The sequence below is a fragment of the Ammospiza nelsoni genome, chromosome 15 (assembly GCF_027579445.1).
Source record: "Ammospiza nelsoni isolate bAmmNel1 chromosome 15, bAmmNel1.pri, whole genome shotgun sequence".
In the NCBI taxonomy this organism is placed as follows: Eukaryota; Metazoa; Chordata; class Aves; order Passeriformes; family Passerellidae; genus Ammospiza; species Ammospiza nelsoni.
In genome coordinates, this window is record NC_080647.1 from 4051899 (window position 1) to 4078337 (window position 26439).

General features: G+C 41.8%; 1 protein-coding gene across 2 annotated transcripts in view; it reads right to left on the reverse strand.

Moving 5' to 3' along the window:
* Positions 1-12025, reverse strand: part of DACH2 (dachshund family transcription factor 2) — a 236029-nt gene extending 224004 nt beyond the window's left edge. Inside the window, exon 1 of one of the 2 annotated variants that reach the window (XM_059482899.1) lies at positions 11538-12025. In XM_059482899.1, coding sequence (XP_059338882.1) covers positions 11538-12025 — 488 coding nt within the window. The remainder of the gene's footprint in view (positions 1-11537) is intronic. The other variant, XM_059482900.1, reaches the window with a different exon arrangement.
* Between the last annotated feature and the right edge of the window lie 14414 nt (positions 12026-26439).

Sequence of the window (26439 nt, forward strand, 5' to 3'; positions counted from 1 at the left end):
TAAAAACTCAGTCACTCAACTGACCTCCACTCAGTGAACACAAGTTCTTAAAAATGGCGTTAAAAGTCTAATGCCATAATCTGAACTACTCCATTGCACTCTCTGCATTACTCATTACTGGGGAAAGATGACTACAACAAATGTCTCACCAGTATTTTTTTTTTTTGCTTCCACACCAACAGGAATAGAGATTCTCTCCTTTAAGGATGAATAACTAAGATGGAGCAGTGTATTAGAGGGCTGTGGTTGTGGGGTGCACATCATGCAAATTAAAATTCTGAAGAAAGCATATTTAAATAGGGCAAGGTAAGTGAATGACCAGAAACCCTCTTCTACCTTAACATGCAAGAGAAAAGTCATTAATGAAACTGCAAGACAGAAACGTTCCTAAGGTCCAGCCAGAAGAGATTTGTTTGAACCAAAGTCAGTTGTGTAGCAAGCAAGGCAATTCATAAAAACAGAGCAGAGAGGAGTGACAGCAATTCTGGTCGTGAGACAGGAAATTTCATTTCAGAAAGCAGGATCAATTAATGCACTCCAGCACTGCTGACCATGGGCACAAGTGAGGTTTGCAGTGTTTTACAGCAGCAATTCTGGCCAAACTCTCGCTGAGGGCTCCTGCAAGAGGCACCGTGGCTGCTGAGAGAGCACATCTGGGCATGGCACACACCTGGAATGCAGCAGGGCAGCAAAGGGTGCAGCCAGCCTGCACTGAGCTCTCTGCAAACAGCCAGACAGCCTGGCAGAATATAGAAATTATTTTGTAATGGCAAGGTCCTCAACTCAAGGTATTCTGCTAAGTCACCTATCAGATACATGAACTGCCATATAAAAAACCCAACAAATAAAGCCTTAAAAGCCAAATGACTCCCCAACCCTACAAATCCATCTTTCAGCAGCAAGCTCATACAACAGAGGGAACAGAGCACTGAGTTCATTACCCTGGGTCCTGTTTCGGTATCCATATCTTGTCTAACTGCCAGCATTTTGCCACCTTGCTCTGCTCTGGTTTTTTCATTGTTGGTTTTGGGAGGTTTTGTGTTTGGGGGAGGGGTTTCAGTTTGTCTTGTTTAGACATGTATTTTAAGTCTCACTGGAAAGACTTGACATTTTTCCTGCTTCTATTTTTCAGTATTATCTCAGCAGCTCTTTAGAAAATTGCCCTCCTTCAGCACACAACAACATTTAAAAGTACGGGGAGGAGAGGAGGCAGCTGCAGACACCTGCAGCCCTGAAAGAGAGATGCCTTCATCAGCCTCCCAGAAAACAACAGGGATAACATTTCACAGACACAGGACATTCTCTGATTAACTGTTATCAAAACAGTCTATTAGCTAAGCATGTAAAACTTGCACTAGGCAAAAACAACCGCTGCACATGTCAGAAAAACCATAATGCAGAATATTTAAAACATGCCGATTAGAGGTTCTAAATGAAGCTCAAAATATTTTTTTTTCTTTAGACTAGCTTTATCTTCTTAATTAGCAATTCTTAAGTTACTGTAACATACAAGTAACTAAATCCCCCGACTGGCACAACCTTTGTGCCAGGAGCTTTCTTTACAGCCACCTTTATTTTGTAATTGCAAATATACAAATATTCTTCTCCAGGGGTAGTGTCGATTAGGGAAAGTCAGCTCCTCAGCACACACACAGGATTTCAGGAAATTGTTTGAAACAGAGATGGCACAAGATGACTTGGTTGATTCCCAGGAAGGACAAACACCAGCAGAGTGTCTGCACTGACCTGCCTGAGTGACTCCTCTGCAGGGCAGTGACCCCAGCAGTGGCTGCCTCCGACATCTGCTCCCAGATCCCACGGAACCCAGCCATCCCAATAAAATCTTTCTTCCACAGCATAGTTATTTCTACTCTGCAAATAAGTTGCCCAGAGAGGCTCAGTCTCAATCTTGCAAATACCCAAAATCTAACTGGAGACAGCTCAGGACAACCAACTCCAGCTGACCCTGCTGAGACAGAGGACCTGGGCTGGACCACACAACCTCAAAATGGTTTGGGTTGGAAAGGACCTTAAAGCTCATCCCACCCTTGCCATGGGCAGGGACACCTCCCACTGTCCCAGGCTGCTCCAAGCCCTGTCCAGCCTGGCCTTGGGCACTGCCAGGGATGGGGCAGCCCCACCCTGAGCTTGGCCTTCTCCACAGCACCAGGTTTGCCCAGTCCCACCCCTGCAGCCTGTCCAGGTCCTTCTGCATCCATCCCTCCCTCCAGGGTGTGCCCACCCCACCCAGCCTGGGGCTGCTGAGGGCTCCAACCCCCTGTCCCTGTCACCAATGGCTCCAACCCCCTGTCCCTGTCCCCAATGGCTCCATCCCACTGTCCCTGTCACCAATGGCTCCATCCCAATGTCCCTGTCACCAATGGCTCCATCCCCCTGTCCCCAATGGCTCCAACCCCCTGTCCCCAATGGCTCCATCCCAGTGTCCCTGACACCAATGGCTCCATCCCCCTGTCCCTGTCACCAATGGCTCCACCCCACTGTCCCCAATGGCTCCATCCCACTGTCCCTGTCCCCAATGGCTCCATCCCACTGTCCCCAATGGCTCCATCCCCCTGTCCCCATCACTGTCACCAGGGTTAATCAGCACCAGTGCCAATCCCCGCCCTGGCACACCACCGCTCCCTGGGCACCACCTGGGGATCCAGCAGCTGACTGCAGCTCTCAAGTAACTCTGATGAACTTTTTAAACTAAAGTGTTCTGTTTCAGTTCCACTGTCCATTCAGGCTTGAAAACAGCAAAGAAAAAAGTCCTGGTGTTTTGCTGATTTAAAATACCTCAAGAGCATCCCAGCCTAAAAGTTCTCTTGCCACGGATTGGACAGAATTGAATTACATGCTTAGAATGTTACTCACTTACATGGCTATGACAAGCACATAAAAAACTAAAGACTTTAACTAAGGACACCAAGATAGCCCACATAGCCCTGTAAGTTTATTTAGCAATTTTAGTTCATGCCCATAGCAAATGTAATTAACACTAATTTCTGGATTATTCTAAAGTCTCTCTCACCAAAAATCAAGGCTGATTTCCATGGTTGAGAGAGCTTTGGAAAAATCCAGAATTTTTGTTAAATCATACATAAATGTATATGTATGGAAACATTTTATCAATGAGTATGTGTGTATCTTAATTGCAAAAATCCTATATTAAATATAACTCCTGCTTTAATTTACAAGGGAGCTGAAATGTGTTATCTGATAGAATATGAAAACTCTTATCACAGGAGCCTATGGCTGGGAACAAGAGTGAGGAAGACTTAGAACAGAAAATGCAAAATGCTGCTGAAAAACAGCCCTGAGATTCTTTCAAAGAAAAATCAGAGCTACCTCTGCTCAAAATACTGTCATCCTACCAGAGACAGAAAGATGAGGGGGTGGCATTGCAGGGAGGCAGCACAACCTCCTGGCATGGAGCTCATTTCTGTGTCTGAGCACAGGAAACCCTCCAGTCTTGCAAGCTGTGAGATGTCTCAGGTGGAGCCTTGAACAGAATCACTGCACTGGTGATGCACAATGTGACATATTTCAGTACATTTTAGTCATGAACAGACTGGACTTACTTTTAGACCAAATTAGTAGGTAACATCTCAATTATACAAACATACTTTTCACAGCCCCTGAAGTAATTTTTCCTCTGTTTTACAGAAGGAGCATAATCAAGAAAGAAACTCTAAAATCATTACAGGAGATGACCTCAAAATTCAGGATCTACCAACACTTTTTATATCACACACAACTACAGCCAGTGTTAAGGGCAACTGAACCATTTAACTGAAATGAAAAAATATTTCAAAATACTTAAGACTTCACCTGATTCACTGACACAATACATCACAGAAGGTACCCAGCTCAAGGAGGAGAGTAAACTACTCGACTTGCTGGGAAAAATCTGAAGGAACATGTATTAAGTATTTTTTCAATACTTACATTCCTATAAAATACATTTCAATACTTCAGTGACTACATGCCAAACCCTTAACTAATACTGTCACTGGAAACCTTCAATTAATGACAATATTAATGGAGCTTTATGTAGCATAGATAATAGTGCACATGCATAATATAGCAAGATACCTCAAGTTTTACACATTAGTTGTAAAAAGCCCATTAATAAGGAATAATCCAATAAAAGCTCTGTTTGTCATGGCATTACCATACTTTTTAGTGTAAGAAAAAAGAGTCTCCTTCTTAAATAACTACTAAATGCTTGGGGTTCTAACATATTGCTGCAAGCTATAATGGTTATAACTGTTAATCCAATACACCTTTTATACAAACCCATAAACACACGAGTGGAAAAATAGCACAGATGTTCATCTCTAATGCAATTTCCATTCAATTTCCTAAGTGCAGTCCCTGTGTGCAAACTAGCTTAACGTTATGTTTAGCTTGCAAATTCTTTTAATAAATAATGAATGCAATAAAACTGGTAGATCAATGGCAAGCTGAGAAATCATAAAAAAGCCTTTTGTGCTCATGCTGTTGCCGATTTCAAACTTTAATCCAGCTATAGATCAATAGTACTTTTTCTTTTTAACCCATCCCATAGATAGCAGACAGAGTGGATGTAGGTTAAATGCCAGTACCAGATATCAATTTCCAGAAACTTGATAACATCAGGCACAATTGCAATCGAACATTTTATACCTTATCATAGGAACAATATACACAGCTAAACATCACACTTTAAAGCACTGCACAGTAATAAAGGGAGCACATTAATTGGGTTTGGTTCTTACTTTCTGGAGAAGTGGTATTTGTGAGTGAGTCACCAAAGGCTCTGACATAATCTATTTTAATGAGCAAAATGGGCTCAGCGGGTCAGGATGTACTGACAAGGGAATATAATCTCCCCACGTCTGCTGGTGACAAACTTTACACACACACAAAACAACAGCATGGCTGCACTACCAAAAATTAAAGGCAAGCAAAGAAATTTCTGCTTTACAGGATTCGGATATTGGAACCTTCTGGGGCAGGTATCAAAGTACATTAGTTAATAGGTATCAGTGTTTCTTACAGGTTGGAGATGGAGGGAGAGGGGAAACCCCATTACTGAGACACTTTGGATAACCCTGCTTTACCAAGAGGGAACAAAGATCAAAAGCTTGTAGCCCCGAGGGACAGTTCTAATATCAACCAGGATAAATCTAAATCACTAAGAATCATTACTAACTAACATACTTGTGCTAGGGAATGCAGGTTTAATCAGAACATATAAAAACCCTGCCTTGGCTTACACCAAAGGAACACATCCCAGACAGCAGGAACTCTGAAGCAGCCTCATTATGTTTGGGTTTGATATTAGTACTGTGCATGTAAATAATCATTAAAATCACACATTTCCATACACCTACAGGTTTTATTACACTGATAATCACACAAAGAACTTACAAAAGCAACCAGCTGGGAACTTTCCATGTATTTTAAAGTAAGGGTTTGGAAAACTTTGTAATTTCAGAAAATCCTAATTATCACCTCTGGAAAGGCACAAAAGACATTCAAGATGCTACATTCAGCAAGTACAAGATCAGACCCAAAAACATAGGAACATGTTATTCTTCCAAAAGCAGGGGTCAGTAAACGTGTCCCACCTTTGATGAGAAGGGCTCAGATCCTAGAAACATTTTTAAGTTCTTTGCTCCTGTACTGGAAAACAGCCCCTGGCATAAAAGGGAGGTTCACCTCAGCAAAGTCAAAACAGAGACAGCCCAGATTTCAACACCTTTTTAATAGTAATGCTGACAAACAGCCCTTACAAAACACCAATTCCAGCCTGAAAGCAGTGAAATAAACAAGACAATTCTTTAAAACATCTCATGAGGCTCATTTAAAATATTTACTGCAAAATTACTAAGGTAGGAAGAGACTAATTTCTCACTCTGAGGCCACTGCCATACAATAAAACATGATTCTTTAATTCAGTGGGTTTTGCTGTGCCCCTCAACCCCACCAAAGTTGGTTTTCCCTGCCTTTCAAAGCAGGGCACAAACAGAGGCTGCATGTGCAGCCACAGCCCCAGCGTGAGAATAATTCCCCATCACAGAGCTGGTCCCTTCTGGAGGCGTTCTGAGCATAATGCTATTGCCACACATTGATATATTGGTGAGAGAAAGGCAAACATAACAATGCTAAAGCTTAAACTCATTTGAATAAACTGTGAATTTCTATTACATATATTGTTTCCTTTATCAAATTGGAACTACTGGAGCAAGAATACCAAGAATGCCAACATAAATCTAGATCCGTTACAGCCAGTTTCTCCAATTTATTCTCAGAAGCCTTAAAGACACAAAGTCAAAGTTCTTCCGTGTCAAGGAAAGATTAGGAAAAGGATCATTCCTGATAATTTTAAAAATGAAAATAAAAGAGTCACAGAGAGAAATAAGGTTTAAAAAATGATTGCACAAAATACTATTTTATCCTCTAAAGAAAAACAAAGATGACCATGAGTGGTTTAGTAAACACTAAGGAATAAAAGCTGGGCATAGCCTACGTGGGAAACAGATCTTCATTATTCATGGCAAAGTACTTTACACTTTGTGCTATCTTTTTCTCAGAATTTAAAACCTTTCCACAAAGACACGTTCCAGCCTTTTATGGTTTGTGTTCCACAGGTTCTGTCCAAGATAATGGATACCAGACTAAACTGACCCGAAATTAACAGTGATCATCAACTTCTCCAATATATCTGGCCCTACATGGGGAGTAGTAGCAGAAACATAATAAACAAGTATTTTAAATCTAACAGATGTTGAATCCAGACATAGTCAACTTTAAAAGAAAATTCTTAATGAGGTAAAAAAGGGAAAAAGAAAAGCCTTACTTCAGCCTGTAATCAATTTGGACATGATGAAATTCTATTTATAGCAATACTTTTAACATGTTCTAGTCTTATATTATTTATTCGTATCATTCCTATTACAATGAAATATTAATGTTGAGAAAGTGGTTACTCTATTAAGGAGCTATCCTATGTTTAGATTTTAATATTGATCTCCACTATTTGGGAATAATTAATCATTCTGTAAGAATCTGCATTTGCCTGCGTTATAATACGATCACAAGTTCAGCATCTTCCCCCACAATAATGCCAAGATTAAATTTATATTTTGACCTATTCCTAAAGGCAATTTAGTTATTCCAACAGAAGGGGGAAAAGGGGATACCGCCACTTTAAAAGCTTCAATCTCTTTGACATTGCTGGCAGTGTATGGGAACATTAATGCATCTGTCATGATAACAAGCTAAGAATAACATCTAGACATCAAACCGAGCAGAGAATCCATCTGAAGTGATTCATTCAGATCTGTCTCATTGATTTATTAAACACAGGGCAACATCTGCAGCCTCACAGAGCCGCTTGGCGAAATTAATGCAAGATCAATTCAAATGGAAAAAAGTGCAAAAGAGATAAATCAAAACACAATTTGCATGCAGTTCCACAATCAGGCTTATTGGGTGCAAATGCTCAATTTTCCTCCCAAAGCAAATGAGTTTAAATGTTGTTTTATCTTCGTAGAATTGTGTGATTTGAAGTGACAGTGAAGAGTTCTGCAGGTTGAAATGGTGAAAAGAAAAAAAGGAGAAGAAATGCTTGCAAAGACCTTTTGAATATGCAACAAGAATATCATTAATACCTAATTGTTTAGCTTTTTTGTCTTTGCTACAAAAACACAGTATTTTTCAGTTGTAGAAGTCTCAGTAGAAAATTACATATGTATTATGCATATACACATGCAGGAATCATACAAATACTCCATTTTGGAGGAAAAGCATGTTACCCTTCAAATGGGGAGCTCTAGTGCTATGAAGAAAGAAGGGAAATTTTAATCAAGGGTTCTCCAGATTAGATATGCATCTGATGAAAATATTCAAGTATTTTAGGAGTTTTAAACAGGCACAGACTTTCAAGATACCCAAAAAGAAAAAGGGATTTTTCCAAAAGCATAACTGCACCGCTCAGAAAGTGGGAGAATTCCTTTCTCCAGCTCAAGCAGAATCCACTTTGCCAGTGATCTCTCTCCAGAGTGTCTGAAGTGAGCCTCCTCTCCAAGAAGAGAGGGAAACTGAAAAACTGATCTTTATTTAAAAACGCTAACACCTCCAAAATTCATAGATTTGGCCAAGTCTGAATACAGGCTAAATATCCACTTAGAGAAAGAAGTTTATGGACAATCAGATGCCCACATTTCCTATCAATATACAGGAAGCTGTGTGCAGTGCTACATGGCTGGATTGCTTTAATTATAATCTTGACATCAGTCTCCTAATAAAAGACAGAATACTGCTGACTATAGGGTAGCTTTTAATAGTCAACATGACTAGACCCTCATTATCTCATAAAATTAAATGTCTGCATTTACTGCTTAAATTCATTTCTAAAGCCTTTTATTGTTTGTGAATAGCCGAAGTAATGCAAAATATTAGCTTAAATGGTTACTTTAAATCATAAAAAATATGCCATGCACTGAAATACTCTTTTCTGGAAAGTATTCTGACCATTCACTGAATAATCCAGACCAACACTATGCTTTTTCAGTGGCCAGTAGCATCCATCAAATACAGAACTGCGTGGAAGAGGTTGTGATCACACTCGTATAATCCTATTTTTCAGGACTGACATATGTATTATCATAAACATGTTCTTGTGACAGTTTTAAATTTCCTTTTAAAAATACGTCCTCGTAACAGTTTGCCTTTTTTTTAATTAACTAAATGTTATGCTTTACTACTAAATTTAAGCAATCCTCCACAATATAAGTAATATTCTAAGGTATTGCCCATCAGGACTAGATTTTGTCAGTATGTTGTACTCACTTGAGGGTGGGACCTGCAATGAAACGAGCAGTTAGTTTCATTTCACAAACCTTGCTTGCAAATTAAGAGTGCACGGTGCTGGCTAAAAACAAACATTAGGAAGATTGTGTAAATATGTGAATGACAATTTCAACAGTGCTACAGAAACACACAGGTCAGAGCTGCTGGACAGAGTAACTCCTGCTACAGAACACACACACTGAAAAACTTTCACCCACGGGTGTGCTTCTCTGAAGCTCTTACAAGATCTGCACACAAACTCAACTAGAAAAATGCAACGGAGTAAGCAGGAGAAATAGAATTTATCTTTTTTTCAGTTATATATAATCAACGGTTTGCATCCCAATTAAAAAAATAACTGAAAGTGCACACTAACGTAAGAGATGCCGACATTTACAAGTCAATTACCAGTGAAAGTAATGATACCCAGCATTTCTTATTGCTTTCACTGGCACCTCTTGAATTTACTGCAGCATTTCTACAGTATTCAAATAAATATATAAATAGCTATCAAATTTTTTTTTAATATTAACTAGAAAAGCAATGTAGAGCATTCCGAGTTGAGAGCTTTATTTCCAAAAGATCACATATTTTTAAGTCTTTACTTTCAAGGTACAGAACTAAAAACTGTGAGCATGTCTTTCAACAGCTCTACTACATTTGATTTGTTTGATAATGTGCACTGCAGTGCTTCCCAGGTCACTTCACAGCAAACAAAAATAATTAAGATTACTCGTATATTTAACTATTTTTACCCAACATTCTCTCCAGTAAGTAGGGACTGCTCAAGGGAAATAATAATCTGTAAATAAAATGAGGCATTAAGCATTTAATTAGCAGGACAGAATACAATTAACATTAAGTTACAATCCTTGAACAAAGTTTCAGGTCTGCTGATAACGCTCCTGATGCGTTACACCTGAAACCGTGAATGCAAAACACCTGATGTGAGCAGGTTCTTCCAAACAGAGGCATCTTCATGAGGCACGAAGAAGCGAAATGTAAAGGGATTTGCTATTCTTGAACAGGTAAAAATACGTTTTCACAGCAGTGTGGGGAGAGTTTAAGCACATTCAACACGTGTGAGCCTGAGCTGAGAGCTCTGCCTCGTCCCCAGCCTTTCCCAGGGCTCCGTTCCACTCTCGGCTCCTTTCAGCCCCTCCTGGGGCATCCCCTGGCTCCTCACCCACAGCTTCCCTTCCACTGCTCCCTGCATTTCCCATTCCCTCGTCCTATCACTCCCGTAAGTCTTTGTCAAAGAGAAGGGGGGGGGGGGGGGGGGAAAGTTGGGAAATACAAGTTTCAAACATTTAACACTGCAGTATTTCGAGATTTTAAAACGCTGGTGGTACAAGAGCAGAAATCATTAGACTGCATCTACAGGCTGCATCATATCAGATCCCGTATCTCCCTAATAAAAAACTTTGGCACGGTCACAGAAATTAACGAGATGTTTTTCTTTAACCATCAACATTCATACCAGTTGAGCCTCAGAAACATTTCACAGAAGCATTTACATGTCAAATGTGCTCCTTACTAATCTAATGTATTGGAATAAAATTAATGTGAGCCTCAGACCGTACTTCCAAACCCATCACTTAAATAAAGCAGTGGGCGTGATGTCATCGAGGTGCCTGACATTGAAACAGGCAGCGGGAGAAGGAAGGGGTTACAGAAACTGAATGGGAGGAAGGAAAAAAAGCACATAGTTCATATTAACAGATCTAGGAATTAAATGCATCTCTAAACTACCACCTGTAATACAAAGTGATGTGAAACAAAGCAATCATTGCATTCAAGAATAACTCCCGGTCTGCTCCCGCTCCAGCAGCGAGGGCAGGATCAGGCCCCGCATGGCACGAAATTAAGTTATTAAAGATAAAACCCCGTTCAGTGCTAGGGGGATCGAACCAGTGACACAAAGCCCTCAGTTACTGAACGCGGGCACGCCGCAGGTCGGGTATCGCACCCAAAGCTCGCTGAAGCGTCTGGTAAAGAAAGTTTGCTGCCACAGAAAGCAGCAGCAGCAGCACGCTGACATGGAAATGTTCCTGGAGACGTCCCTCACCAACTGCTGAACGGGGAATGGGAACTCCGGAGTGCCCGCCTCACACCCTGCCCCACGGCACCAGCGCTCCTGCCGAGCCCCGAGAGGGTTTTGTGTTTATTTAGATCATTATCATTTCTAAAGGCAGCAGCCATGAGGTCACAAACCAGGATTATAACCCCGAGTATGCAGGACCCAGCAGGGATCCGGGGGCTCGGTGACCGAAGCCGGGCAGGGCAGGGGCTGCGGCCCCTCCGGGGGCAGCGGGACCCGCAGCCCCTGCCCGGGCACCCGGCTGGCACCGCCCGCGGCAGCGCCGGAGCACAGCCGCGGGTTCCAGCGGGACAAATGTAACGGGAGAAAACTTTTGGAGATTCTGCTTGGGTTTTTTTTAAGGAGTGTTTTCGGGAACTATCGGCTTTCCCTGCTTGGAGAAAAGTTTGGAGAGCGGCGCGCGGAGTCGCTCCGCTGCCCGGCGGTCCCGGCCATGGAGGGGGCTGATGGAAGCAGGGAAAGTTTTCCGAGTCGGCACCGCCGCTCCCCGGCCCCGCTCAGCCCCGCGATGCCCCCCTCCCCCGGGACCCGCGCCCCCGCCCCCGGCTGCGCTCCCCGCGGGCCGGCCGGCGGCGAGAGCGGAGCCTGCGCTCACCTCGCGTTGGTGCAGTCGTTGTACAAAGTTTCGAAGTCCTTCCTGGTGATGAGCTTGCAGCGGTTCACGCCGGGCTGGATGGCCCCCAGCCCGCGCAGGATGCGGACCTGCTCCACCGTGCACACCACGGGCGATATATCCAGCCGCTTCAGCTTGGTGTAGACCGTGTGCAGCCCTCCCACCAGGTGCTTGAGGAAGAGATCAAAGACCTGCGGCAGGCAGATCAGCTCCTGCCCCTCCACGAGGAACGAGGCCACCTTCACCCCGTGCAGGTCGACCATCTTACACTCGTTGCCGCCGCCGCCGCCGCCGCCCGCGCCGGCCCCGCCGCCGCCGGCCGAGAGGAAAGTGTTGACGAGGCTGTTGGTGAGGCGCGGGGACTCCGCGGGGCTGGAGTACAGCGGGTCCGCCCGGAACAAACCCGCCGAGCCCCCCGCGCCGCCGCCGCTGGAAGTTGCGGCGATGACGGGCGGCGCGGACACCGCCATGGCCGGCGCGGCTCCCCGCGGCTGCCTCAGCCCCGCGCTGCGCTCCGTGCGGTGCCGCCGGACCGCCGCGCTCCCGCCGCCCGCACGCAGCGCCCAGACCCCTCCCCAGCGCCGCCGGGGGAGAGTGACGGCGCCCTCCAGCCAATGCGCCCCGCCCGCCGCCAGCGCCGCCGCCGCGAGTGGCTGCGGGCACAGGCGGGGCGGGGCAGCGCCGGCCGCGCACCTGGGGCGGGGGGCGTGAGGGAGCGAGGGCAGCGCGCCCCGGCGCCGCAACTCGGGGCAAAGTTTTGGGGGAACGCTGGGGATGCGAGGGGCTCCCGCTCCCCGGGCTGGGAGAGCGCCCCGAGCTGTGACGGGATCCCGCGGGGCTGCCCAGGCTGTGATGGGGTCTCGGTCCTGCGGGCGCTGCTCCGCGCTCAGGGGGAAGGGAGCGGAGGGGAGGTAGCGCTGGGCCCGTTCCCATCCCTTCCCTTCCCATCCCTTCCCCGGGGAGTTGGAGCGGTCGCGGCTCCCTGGCACGTTTGTAAGTGTTTAAACACCTGTGCCCCGCCGGAGCTGGAGATACGGGGAGAGCGGTACCGGTGCCAGGCTCTCTGGTATCCGAGACAAACGCGGAGCGGGAGCACCGAGCGCGGTGGCACCGGCCCAGCACAGGGCGCGGGCCCATGGCCATTGAGTCAGGCCTAAAGCAAGCCGAGACCCTCCAGAGAGGGGCACAAGTAGGACGGAGGGAGGTGTGAGAGATGTGCAAGTTTGCGGTCGCTCACACCAGGCCAAGCCCGTTCTCGGGAGTCTGGCACGCAGTTGTTTGAAACCGGCAGCCTCGGTGCGGCATCAGCTGTGCCTCAGCTTCAAGGGGCTCGGCCGCTCCTCACGCACCATGAGTGCCCCGGCCTGCGAACATCCCCGCAGCCCGCACATCCCGAGCCTCCTGCACCCACCCAGGGCGAGTGGCACAAGAACTGCCAAGGCTCCTGCGTCCCCTCTCCCTGAACGAGAGGAGCCGAAGGATGATCAGACACCCAGCACCCCCAGGGCACGCTGGCTACATTGGTTATTTGCGTCTCACCCTCTCCCCGTGTTGTATCACACCTCTTTTCCCACCCTCTTCCCGTTTTTCCTGTGTTTCAACATGCTTCTTTCCTGTTTGTTGCCACTGGTTTTCATTCTTTCTTTCCTTCTTTCCTAGTCCTTTAACTTTTTCACTCCCCTCCTTTTTTGTTGTTGTTGTTTTTGGTTTTGTTTTGGTTTGTTTATTTTTTTAGCTTTCTCCTAAGTCATTCAATAAACAAAGCAAGCAGAAAAGAATAAACAAAACTTTCCAAGTTGATGCCAAGCAAGCAATACCAACAGAGCATTTCAGCTATTTCCATGATTCCATTGCCTGTGTGGGCCATCTTCTCTTTCCTTTTGTTAGGCTTGCTTATTTAGGCACCTTCTCTGCAAAGTTTAATGTTTTTTGCATTATGAGTAATCCCATTTTAGATGAGAGAAGATGACTGTATGCTAACTAAATTGCTATATTTGTGAGCATAACATCTTAAATTACACTCTGGAGGAACCTCCCCTTCTCCCCATTGATTTTATGTATTCTAAGAAGCCTGGCCACTGGTTTCAGGTCTCTAACCTCACTGCCTGAAACCAAGGCAGAGTTTTTATACAATTTAGTTTAAATTAATACCTTTCAGTAAGAATTCTCATATTTTCTGAACTAGTTCATGCATCTTTTTAGGCTCAAACCTTAGACTGGAAGCTCTGTGGGGCAGGGGCTACTTACTTTGGCAAAGTACAATCAAGCCCTGAACTCATCTGAGAGATTTATATACTAGAAGTTATAGAAATACTAAATAACTGACTCCAGATAGAAACTTTTGGGTGTTAATTTTCTGAACATGACTGCTATTAAAAGATTTGATAAATCAGATTCAAACACTGCCCTTTTAAAGACTTTTTTTTCCCCTTTAAGATTAATGCGACAATCAAAATCCACCGTGAGAATTCTTTTTCCTTTTTGACTTTAATGCCTTCCATAAGCTAAACATATTTCTAAATAAGACTGAATCTTCACAAGGCCAGAGGAAGCCTTGCACATCAACACCCAGCGAGCTGGAGTGGCATGAAGCAATATAAAATCATAAAGGCTGTAGTAAAAGCAGTACCCTTGAGAGGTGACTGTCCATGGAGAGAAGAACTGCTCTGAAACTTCCAAAATGCTCAAGGTTTGAGAATTAATGCCAGGCAGCTGTCCAGTTCAACTAAGCATATACAAATCAACTATATCCATGAATATTATTGTTTCTCTGTAATTTTGTTAAAGACAAGGCAAAGTTGCTAAAGCCTAACAATCATCCAGTAATATCTTGTCAGTTATAAAGTATCCAGATGGTTTATTTGAATGGAGTCCAGCAGTACGTAATCTGAATGTGTACAAACTGCTAAGCCTCCCTATAGCTGAAATAAGTATTTCAGAATATTCACTTTAAAAGTAAAGTTTCATTATTTTTCTTCCTTTTTGACTGGTGTGCAAACCACTCTGTTTTCTTACCCTGGCAGCCATAGAAATACTGGTGTATTGTGTGTTAATCCTATACAAAAATTGGCTGTGTTTGTATGGCAAGATGTCAAGTAAAGGTTCCATTTGTTTGTTTTTGTTTTTGTCATCCTTGCATATGCCCCACTGGAGTGAAATGGGAAAGAGTCTTCCCTAACACAGGAGGAGAGAGGAAAGCCCCAGTCAAGAGCATTCTGGAAATCTCTTTTTGCCAGCTGGCAGGAACACAGCTCCTGCTCTCCATGAGGTCCAGGGAGAAAATGGTGGGTGACACACCTGACAAGGGGGGAGACACTGAGGAAAACTAATGACAGCTATGTGAAGCAGTAGGGGATGAACTAAAAATAATGATTTGGTTTAGGGAAGATTAGACAGCTCAATAGTGCTATTTGTGCTTCATCTCAGTTTCCTGTAGCCAAACACGAGGGAGGACAATAAAAATAGGAATTCCATAGATATCACAATGTGATTTTTCTTAATATAAATTTTTTTTTTCCATGGACTTCATAGAGGTATGTCAAGTGTGAGTAGTAGGAAAAAATGCTACTTTTTAGTAAAGAACTTGGATTGTCCCTAAAGTGGGAGGGAATAAATGTGAACATAGATTTACAAGGGTCAGAGGTAACTGCGGGTCCAAATTGAAAGATAAAAGATAACCAAAAGTTGCATTTGCAATGCACCCTAATCATAACGAAATGAAACACCTCTTTTTCTGAATTCCAACCCAGCTGGAGTACAAGTGACAAACCCTTCTCCTTGTCCTGAAATTTCTCAGGGCCCAGTGGAAAGCTGGTAACCTGCCCTAAGTGAGCTCTGAGCTTATATCCTGAGCATGCAAAGCCCTGATGGTGCCACTTCTGAGTAACAGCTTGGAAAGGAAGAAAAAACACTGTTAGCTTTCTGCTGGGTTAGTGTTTAATGCCTTGGATTCCTTGAGAAAGAGTACCCACAATTATATTAACAAATGTAGGCCACTGACGTGAGAGAAAGAAGAGACTGAAATTAGTGTGTCATTCTTTGTGCCCACATTTTTCTAGACTCGTACTTGACACTTGTATTCAATTTAGTTCTGACATTTCAGCTGAGGTTTTTTTGGAATTGTGGATTAAAACTTCCCACCTCAACATCAAGGGTTTTACATAAAACTGATGAATCTAAATGTCTAAGTATCAATAGAAAAATGATCCCTTCTCTTAGGTGATTAAATGTATTGTATTAATGTGTGCATAACGCAGAATCAATAAATAATGAATTACCACTGATTGTAATTGAATGTTTTCATAATTTTATTGTCAGCCATGATAAATAATCAGTACATTTATACTGCATTAAATTAATTAGTGTGTCATTTCTATTACATACATCAGCAGTGAAGTAATGCAGTGACATCTGTTTCTAATGTTTTAAAGATGTGGTATTCCTTATTAAGTAAAAGGAAGAGTTATTAGAGGTATTTCCTGTGATTGGCAGTTATACTGGTACAGTCAAAGGGATCAAATGAAGGAACTTGCACTCTTGGCAAATGCTGCATTTCAACCCTTAATGGCAGCAAGTAACAATGACTGGAGTGAATTTTGCTTCTTTAGGATTTCACAAAATCCTGCCTGCCTTTCTAGAGAAAGTAAGAGCAGATCCTTTCTTTCTAATACAGATGGGAAGATTCTAACATGCAAAACAATTAAAGCTCTACAGAAGATCCAGACATCCACATCCATTTCTGTATCCATTTTTCTGCCTCAGTCCTCCATATATACAAAGGAATTCCTGGCTAAGTGCTCATTAAAAAGTCTCAGATTAAGCCTTTTTTGGCTGTCATGTTCTTAAGTGGCAGTGTCTGGCCTATGGGTCTGTAATCTTTCCTGGAAGTCACACTAATGTGACATATCTTAGCTTTGTGCTGCTGTTCATTGTGTTACCTGCAACAGAAACAGGAAATTGAGGAGATGTTGCAAACACGAGAAGCAAAAAGTGAAGGAGTAGAATAGGAGGAACAGAATAAATGGAATATACAGCAAATAAGCACAAAGTGAACTGTGCCAGAAGGAGGCCTGGTTTCTAAATGACTCCAGTGTCACAGATGGGGTGACCACTTGGGTGACAGGAGTAAAACCCACTGAACAACAACAGTTACAGATGACAAAAGAAGTCTGGAGTTCTTCATTAATGCTGTCTTTTCCTAGACATACACATCCTTAACTTTTCTGTACCTCACACCATTTTTAAAAAGTAAATTGGAAAACCTAACATCAGAGCCTACCTGACTAGAGTTCTTCATCTACAAAGCAGTTTCTAATTTTAATCTTGTAATTTTCATACTGCCAATGGGCATCATGATATTTAAGCAAAATGAAAACAGTTCAGACTTATTTTACTCTTTCCAGTGCAAGTCTCACACATTGCTTCTGACTGATCACTGACTACTTTGCACAGATTTGGGTGGGTGGTCTCTGGACCAAGTGTGTGCACCCAGCAGTTTGTCCCCATGGCTGGCCCAGGGAGCTCTGGCTGGTTTAGAGAGCCTGTGTGGGCAGGACTGGTGGCTGCTCACTGCAGGGTCACACATTTCATACTCTGTGAGCTCCAGCCTGCTCCAGCCCAGCTGAGACAGCACCTCAGGGCTCCCTCCATGCACTGAACGTGACTTGGGGGCTCCTCTTGGGCCAGCCCTGACAGACACAGCCCTTGAGAGAAGTCCTGCAGTTCACAGAACCTGCCCTGAGCTCCAGCTCTATGTGAGGCATGAAGGATGTGACCATTCACTGCAGAGCCTGAGATAACTAAAGCACAAACACACTCTCCAACAAGGTCCCGTCCACTTTTCCCATGCATCAAAATGTCACTTGTGTTATCACTGAAGAGATGTGACCTGCCACGTTTGGCACTATCACTTTCTGTCTAACAGATGTGTAAATACCTTTTCTGAAAGCCAGCAGCACATTTGTCATACAAACATGTGAGTGGTACTTTTAAGCTCATTCCTGTGAAATCCATGAATACAATTTGCTAATGATGCCCCACATTAATCTGGATTTTGATTGAGGAGAGAGGGCAGCAAAAGGACCAGAACCTCAGTGGAACAAGTCTATTTTACACAAGATACCATCATCCTTAAGGTTCAATATTGTTTGCACCTTTTCTTCTGCAGGAAGAAAACTTAATACTATTAGATGTGCATTGAAGTTAAAACTCACTTCATAGCAAAGCTCTGTGGACACAGCTCATGTACTTCAATACATTCAGCAAGTCATCAGACCCAGATGCTTGTTACTGTTCCCAGAGGAACAAGATTAACCTCATCTCTCCACATTTGCACGTCAGTTAAAGAAAGCAAAAGTTTTCCTGCACTGTCTGTCTGAGCATCTCAGCCCTAATCTGAAGGCACCACCATCTAGTGGGATAAGAAGGTATTTAATTTTCTTTACATTCTTTTGGTATTTTTAAACATGGATGTTGTACTCTACTTCAAGTAGCAAAAAAAAAGTTTCTGGGATTTTTTTTTATTTATACATATAAGGCTCACGTGACCCTTCCATTAATTCTCATTTCTGTTTTAACTGCAAAACATTTCCCAATAAAAACCTTAGGAGTCGTTTCCTTGAAAATAGGTTTTTATAAACAGAATTCTATCAATGAGAAAACAATTTATGGCTATTCAGACTGAGTGGAAGTGTGATTGATTTATTGACTAAATATTTCCAGTATTTTATTGAATCTACTTTGTGGAAATCCAATTGGCAGAATTATTAATATTGTGAAAGTAATCATCTTGAGCTCATCTTTAAAACCAATATGTATTTTAGGGAGTGGAGATCCGTCCTTGCAGTTTTCCACAGAGCCATTAGCTGTACAGCTTTTGGTTGTAAGCAGAGTCTGACCATTAAGTCCCATCTAAAATAAATCCCCGAACTGAATGCAAAGCATTCCTTTTACCTCTAAGAATGACCATTTATTGTACTCTGCCTGTGCTGATCTCCTGACTGCTGCTGCTCTCATTTGGTTTTCCTTTCGTGCATTTACAGTTGGGCAGAGCAGTGGCAGGGATTTTCTGGGGGGAGGGAGAACCATCGGGGTGAGCAGGGTGAGTTCCTCTGCTTGGGTTTTGCCACACAATGTGTGCATCTGCAGCTGTTATCCTAAGATGCCTCCTTGTGTTCAGGTCTCATTGATCTTGTTACAGCATTTCACACACACAGGGATAATTGATTTACATCATTGAGGAGTCCAGATCTTTTATAAGCATAAGAGTAAATATTAAGAAATCACCATATTTTAAAATACTATAGATACTTTGATTTTTTCTAGTATCTAAATCAGTGATGAAATAATAAAGATTTAAATATTTCATTACACAGATAATATTTTAGTATTCATAATGTGGGCCTGCTTCAGTTTCCATGGAAGTGAGTGGTATTTTTACCTTAGGTACTACTAAACATTTCAGTGTCTTACTATCTTCAAATTATAGAAATCTTATTGACACAAATGGGGATCAATGGGTATTTTGCATTGAACATCAATTTTATGATACTGTCTTTTCAAACACTACATTTCTTCTGAAATCCATAAAGTGATATCAATCTGTGCTGCCAGCTCCTCCTGAAATCAGTCTTGAGTTCTGAGTAAAATCAATGGAACTGGTCCAAACAGGTTGATGTAGTAAATGCCATTTTGACCCTTTGATCCCTGAACCACATGCCAGGGAAGGTTTGAATTTCACTTAGAAAGCAAATTAAAATATAGATAAATACTTTCATTTGGGATGCTGCTTGCAGCTGATGAAGTCCAGGACGTTTTAGCTCACACTCCCTTAGAGGAATAAAAATCCCACCTAAATAAGAGGTCTGGGATGTACAGGGAATTAGGACAGTCTGGAGAGAACAGGAGATGGGTGTAGGGAACTTCAGGCCAGATCTGCACAACCTCCTGAGTTCACACAGAACTTTCAAAAGCTTCTCCTTCAGAATTCTCATCTATTTTTCAACTCCCCAAGGAGTTGGGTCTGAGGCCTTCCTGCCACTCTGCCAACTCTTGGGTCACCCTTTTCACAGCTCTGATGGAGGTTGAAGAAAATATAATGAACCTAATTTTTTTTTTTTTGTCAATAAAAGTATTTAATGAAATTAGCTCCAGGATAGTCCATAGTTCTTTATAGGAAGTGGAGGGAAAGGTCTCAGTGGGGACTCACTCTGCTATTTTAGCCTGTCACAAAGCCTGAGCTGCAGAATCCACAGCAGAATTGAGTCTGTCTGAATCTCAGTCAAAGCAACTCAGACTGAGATCAGAATCAAATATTTAAGAGCAGCTTTTGTTTTTAACTTGACCAATGAATGTGTCTCAGTATGTTCTCTGAGCTTTTGGATAAAGCCACGTTAAAGAAGTGTCTCTCTTCATCTTCAGGAGACATTATTGACTTTATCTTCCCTTTTTTCCTCCTTTCATATCAAAGTTGATGTGACAAACATTGATAACCCAGAAAAAAATGTAATCTTACATAAACCTGGTTTTATATTCTGTAACTGCATTGACTTTCTGATGGAATTACCAGTGACTTGTGGAGGCATAAGGATGATCAGGCCATGAATTGAAAGTACAGGTTGGAACACCTGTGATCATAATTATTTAATGCATAACCATCCTGTAGTTTGAGTTTTTAAAAATTCTCCTAGCCCATATTTATAATATTAAAACCTGTCAGCACCCTGGGAAACCATCACTGATATCTTTCATTAGTATTATGAATTTTAGAGTATTTTGCATTGAGGAGCACTGTAAACTGAAAGTATTTCTTCAGAATTTTTTCTAAGGGGATGTCTTACAATTTGATTCCATTATTTTAAATATGACAAGATCTTCCCTATTTTTTCCCACAAGATCTATGAATATAGAATCAAGCAAGGTTTAACAGATACTTTGCAATGTAAATATTTTTCCCTAAAATGTAAATGTACAATATAGTTTAAACTTTTAAAATTGATCTGTGTTCTATTTTAGATGGTGGTCTATTTTATATGATCAATAGAATCAAAGAAAACTGAACATTTTTTTTAAATTGTTTTGCTTAGAGTGATAGGATTTCAGACACCAATTTTCTTTGCTATTGTAATAATGAATGTTGATTGAACACACTGTGGTCACTTCAGTGCATGAAATTAGCCAGGAATCCTGAGTTTGTTGATATTTTCCATTAATTGAAACTTACTTGAATCCAGCATCAGTCAGTGCAATCCTTTTCCATACAAAATACACATTAAAAATTCCAATTCCTGGACATAGTGAGGAACCTTTAAGTTCTGTCTTTTGGCCAGAGGTTTTCCAGGCTGTGCTGCAGCTCATCCATTGTCAGTGTGAATTCTGACAATTCCTCTGCCTAAGAGCAGCCACTCAGGAGGATCCTCCCAACAGGCTGTCCTCAGTCCCCCTCTTGGGCAGAGCCAGCTCACCTGTGAGTTTTTACAGCTCCAAGTGTGTTTTTTAAGGTGTCTTTCTGTGTAGTGGCATGAATGTGCTTCTGTTCATTCCAAGAAAATAGGAAAGACACCATAATTTAATGGAACAAAGGCTTCCCATAGAATCCATCCTCCCAATTCCTCTTTAGAGAATTCTGGCCGTGCAGGAAGCCCTCTGAAAAGAGGCTGTCGGGAAACTGCCATCTGTGAGGCTGCAGGGAGCAATTGTGCCCACAAGTCACAGTAACCCTGGTCAGAAACAGGATTTTAGCACTTGGCTCGCTGGCCCTGATGGAAGAGTAAAGGAACAAAAGAAAATGAAGTAACATGAAAGGTTAAGTTCTGCAAGATCAAGCCCTGTTTTTCACAGATGCCAGGTATCAGGAATTGCAGCTATCACACCAGCTCTGATGATCCCTCTGTTGCAAAATGCTTTTCATAGTCATTTCAAAGTCATCAGGGAAATTGGAATTATGAAACTTTTATTTTGCTATGCACGGTATACAGCCTTTGTAGTCTTGATTGCTCATCTCTGGTTTGATGTGATATAAACTCAGGAAAAAGGAAACTGCTTTCACCAACAAATATTGTGGATCTGAACTGTTCATAACTGCCAATACTGATAAACCCACACAATATAGATTTACTAGTTGAATACACAGAGTTTGTGTAGCAACAATACCAGGGAACACAGAATTAAATCCCAGCTGGATCAGTATCCATAGTGCTGAAATACAAACAATTATTAGGAACTTTGGAAATCTTTAGGAGCTCAGTGTCTACACACAGTCCCAGTTCATTAATGGACTTTTTGAATGGTACCCTCATCTGGCTGCACTACCACTTCAGTTAATTCACCTGCTAATTTGTGTGCAACTGTCCCTGTTTAACATCCTTTGTCTGGCTCTAAAGGGCAGATTTAGGTAGCTCCTCACTATTTAAAGTCTCTTTCTTAGGAGCAGTTCAAAGTGCCATCCCACAGTATTTATGTACCTGTTTTTCTGTACAATTTGATTATCTTTTTTTATAAAAAGAAGGATGTATGTAGTACTTCTAGATCTGACTTCTTTTGAAACATTTTTCCACCTTTACAGAAAATTACAATAGCTTCCATGAAAAGTTCAGACTGAAAAAAAGCAAATGAAAAACCCCAAGCACTAAAGCACAAAACAGAAAAGAATTGCACTGACATGTGAAATGTGTTAAAAATTCTTCTTTGAATCAGTCATTTAGACATACAAAGATAATGATGATGATTATGATGACAATAATTATAATCAACTAAAATTTAAATTCATCCATTTTCTTCTATGCAAATACCAATTATATTTCTTTTCTTTAAAATGAATGTGACCATTTTAAGTAGTTATTCTTGCAAATCTCCCTAATAATCTGCCTCAACATTGACAACAGCACAGCATTCTTCTGAAGTGGGGGGAAAATTCTGTCTCTTCTGGCTTAATGGAAGGGCCAAAATGAGGGGCTTTATATAGAATTAATATTTCCAGTGTAAGAGCTAAGGCCTATTCTTTATTTACTCCATCAAACAGAGGAGGAAGTGCTGCTCCTTGGGTGCTAAGGAGGTACAAAAAGGGGAGGGCAGTGGTGCTCCCAGCAATTTTGCTCTCTGCAGTAAAGAGAACAGCCCAAAGTCTCCTTGCTCCCTCAGAGGTTCTGTGCTGCAAAATGCCTGAGAGAGGTGCCTGGAGTTCCAGGAATCACTGCTGTGCTCCTGGAGAAGCTGAGTTACCTTATGGAAGAGCTGTCCTGGGAGTGCTGCAGGGAACTGGGATCTGCTAAGCCAGCATCTTACCTGAAAAAGATGATGCTGAGACTAAAACAAACAAACAACTTTCTAATGAGTACTGTGCATTATGATTTGTTACATTCAAACCTAAAATTCTCATTCAGACCACAAGATTTGACCTTTTATTATTTTACATATTATCAATCACACAGCCTGGAGAACACCCTGTTATCAAGGCAATGGGGTTAAAATTCTGCTTGCAGATATTGCCCACTGAAAACAGATTAAAATGTAAACATCTTATAAACACATTAAATACTTCAATATAGCTGGCCCACATATTGTTTACAGTAGGAGCATTCTTTTCCTAGACATATAGTTTAATTGAAGTTTAATAAGTGCAATGGGGATGTCTTTTTTTTTCTGCAGAAGAAAAGGCAGCATTTAAATGGAGTGCACTATGTTTGGATTAATGAAAAATGGATGTTAAATCCTGAGAGTCCATCCTGAATTCTCAAAAGCATCACACATACATACAGTCTGGCACCAGTTCACAGCTTCTGAAAGAAAAACAAGAGCTTTTCTCATTTCTGTGAGCAAGCTGAGTATAATCTCATTTCAAATGCCTAAAGATTTCAGTGCACCACTACTGCTACTCTCTGGCTTTAAAATCCTAAAGAGTGCTTTAAACACAAAACTTGCTTGAACTGTTATGTTGGGAAGGAAATGCTCAATAAGGAGGCCTTTGCTGTATATGAGTGTAATAAATTCCCTTATCAAAAAGGTGATTACGCATACTCCTGGTTTATAAGCTGATAACTTTCTTTTTAGCCACAGCCCTTTCACAACTTCAATTTGTCCCCAAATCACCCTGCTGCAGCTGAGATATTTTCATACATGCCCTTTCAGAGGAAACAGAGGAAGAGGGTCTGGCAGCCCCTCCCTGGCTGTGTGTATACCCTCAGATAATGTTAAATTTCCACCACTGCAGCAGCAAAACCCAAACTAAATCTCTGCTCTCACACAGAGCTGCAAGTGGAGCCCTGACAGACCCAGCTTGGAACTGAGGCCAATCAGCTTCCAACAGAGATTTTACCAAAGCAGGAACAGTCTTTGCTTTATCATTTTTAGTCACCTGCTTCTGTAATTTCAAATGTAGTTGTTGTATTAATTTGTAGCAGTTATCACCAATAGCCTGATTTACCTGAAAGTCAGTCCCTGGCTGTTTCTCACTCCTCACTCCCAGCTGTCTCCTGGCTACAGTTTGGTGCTGCAGTCCTTGGTGACACGTGTGTCTTCACAAGAATCCCAGCTGGCAAGAATTCATTTCAGCCTAGGCCTTTATAATCTTTTGTTTATGGTTTCTCTGGTGAAGTCTGGGCAAAAATATTGCATATGAGACACATCAATTCCTTTACTTTATGGACTACTTTAAACTCTTTTAATTATATGATAATATTTATGGGGAGTTTCCTAAGGGACCTTTATCAGTTTCAGAACTTAAAGTCTTGCTTTATTCTCTCTTTTCATTTCAGCCAGGTGCCAGTTATGATTTTCAGGACTGGAGAATGCTGCTGTTTAAAAATTACTCAATGATCTTGCACTTGTCATTCTCTTCAAATAGGAAATGCAAAACTTCCAACCTGTGGCAAACTGATGTTATTTCATTTTCTGTATCATCCATCTCCCAGACTAATTCCTGGGGGTTTTTTTTCAGTATTTGTATGGGCACATTTTTAAATACATATATATCAATTAAGTGAAATAAAATAACTATTCCTATCTCCTGTTTAAGGCAATATACAGTTCACCTTCAGGTGTAATTATGAAATTAAAAAGACCAAGAGGGTGAGGCTGAGCTTTGTGTGGTAAAACTCGTGCTGACTGTAATGAAATAGGAATATGCACTAATGACTGAAAGATCTGTATTCATAAATTGGCAACAAGTCAAAAGAGATGAATAAAGAAATATAATATATAAAAGAACGGGAATATTTCCAGAGAAAAGAGATTAATTTCTTACCTAAGTCACAGTCTCCAGATGTGCTGGAAAAGGTACAGTTTTCCTAAACTCAGAGAACACAAGTCTGAAAACCTCACTATGCAATAAAACTACTTCAAGTAATATTGAAAATGAAGTTAAGCACAGTACTGAATGTCATTAGACACACTTGTCCATCTTTACTGAATCCTCCTTAAATCTTAATAAATCATAATCCTAATGAGTCTTCATTTACAACTATATAGCAGTCTTATATTTCCAATCTGTTTTATTTCCAATATTTTTTCTGACTGACAGTTTCTGAAGTATCCTAATTGACCAAGACTTTTAGATGCTGGAATGGACAAATAGTGGAACTGCCAGGACAGAAAGAACTGAACTCTGTTTTGTGGCATCCTGGACTTTGAACCAGCCTTGGGGCCAGCTATATTGAAGTATTTAATCTTGGGGCTGCTGCAAAGACTTTCTCCTTCTTCCTGGATACCTGTAGTTTTGGGAAACCCATTAAACTTATAGGTAATCCTTAATGTAGCTGTAGTGAACTTTCTTTCCATACTCTGCCAGTTACACTGGGAGAGCAGCATTGTCAAAACTGTGATCCTGGGGTTTTTCTCCTTGGTGTTCATTTTGTACAAGATAATTTTGACTGCCATGAGAGACCTACAGCATTTTTGCAGATTGTCATTAAGTAAGGATTGGAAAAGTAAACTCTTTGCCTTGCATGGTTACAGAAGTTAAGTGTCATGTAATTCTCTTTCCAGTCTCTGTAAGCAATCCCATAATTTACACGCATCTTAGTAATCAAAAGGGCAACTTCAAAATGAGTTTCAATGCTCCTTAGGTAGAGAATGTGGGTTTAATTACTCAGAGTTTTTAAAATATATTCAGGCCTGATCTACCAAAGCCTGTATCACAAGAATATTCACACCATCCATGGGAACTGAGTGTCTGCATCCCACTGAGGATTTGCAGCACAGGGTCTAATGGCACTAATGTCACACAAGTTACATGGGCATGACTGAGGCTGCAAGCTGTGCCAGGAAGAGAAACTCAGATAATGGCAAACAAGAGGAAGTTGGAATCAAGGTTGTCTGAGAGTTTGGAATAAATTTGGAAAGCAATAATTTTTTCCCAAACACGCCTGGCTGTGGCCAGGCTGTTCTGTGGTTAATGAACAATCAGGGTGTGCACGCCTCGGTGGGTGCCAGTTGTGGAACTGCAAACTGCAGAGGAAAACCACACACAAGTGCAGCCCCAAGCACACCAACACTGCCCTGCTGCCTGAACTAATGAGCCATTTCCCTGGGATAAATCAGATTATTCACTGGATGCTTCAAGCAGCTGATGGGCCCGATCCTGCTGCCGATCCTCACTCAAACTGGTACTCAAGGAGAATTAAATTCTGTATCCATTGAGGGAACAATAGAAAGAATAATGAGATTTCACACGTGAAATCACTGCAGGATAAGGAGACTACATAACTCAAGAAAATTAAAATTCATCATAGCATTTACTGTTTGTTTTTGGAGGAAGAAGCATTTGATCAAATGGTGGGAGACCAGATCTTGAGATAACTACAAACTCCATCATTCTAATGCTGATTCTTCCTAATTTTCTTTCAGACTTCAGTGTTCCTACCTGGGAAAATAAAAACACTTCCAGACCTTA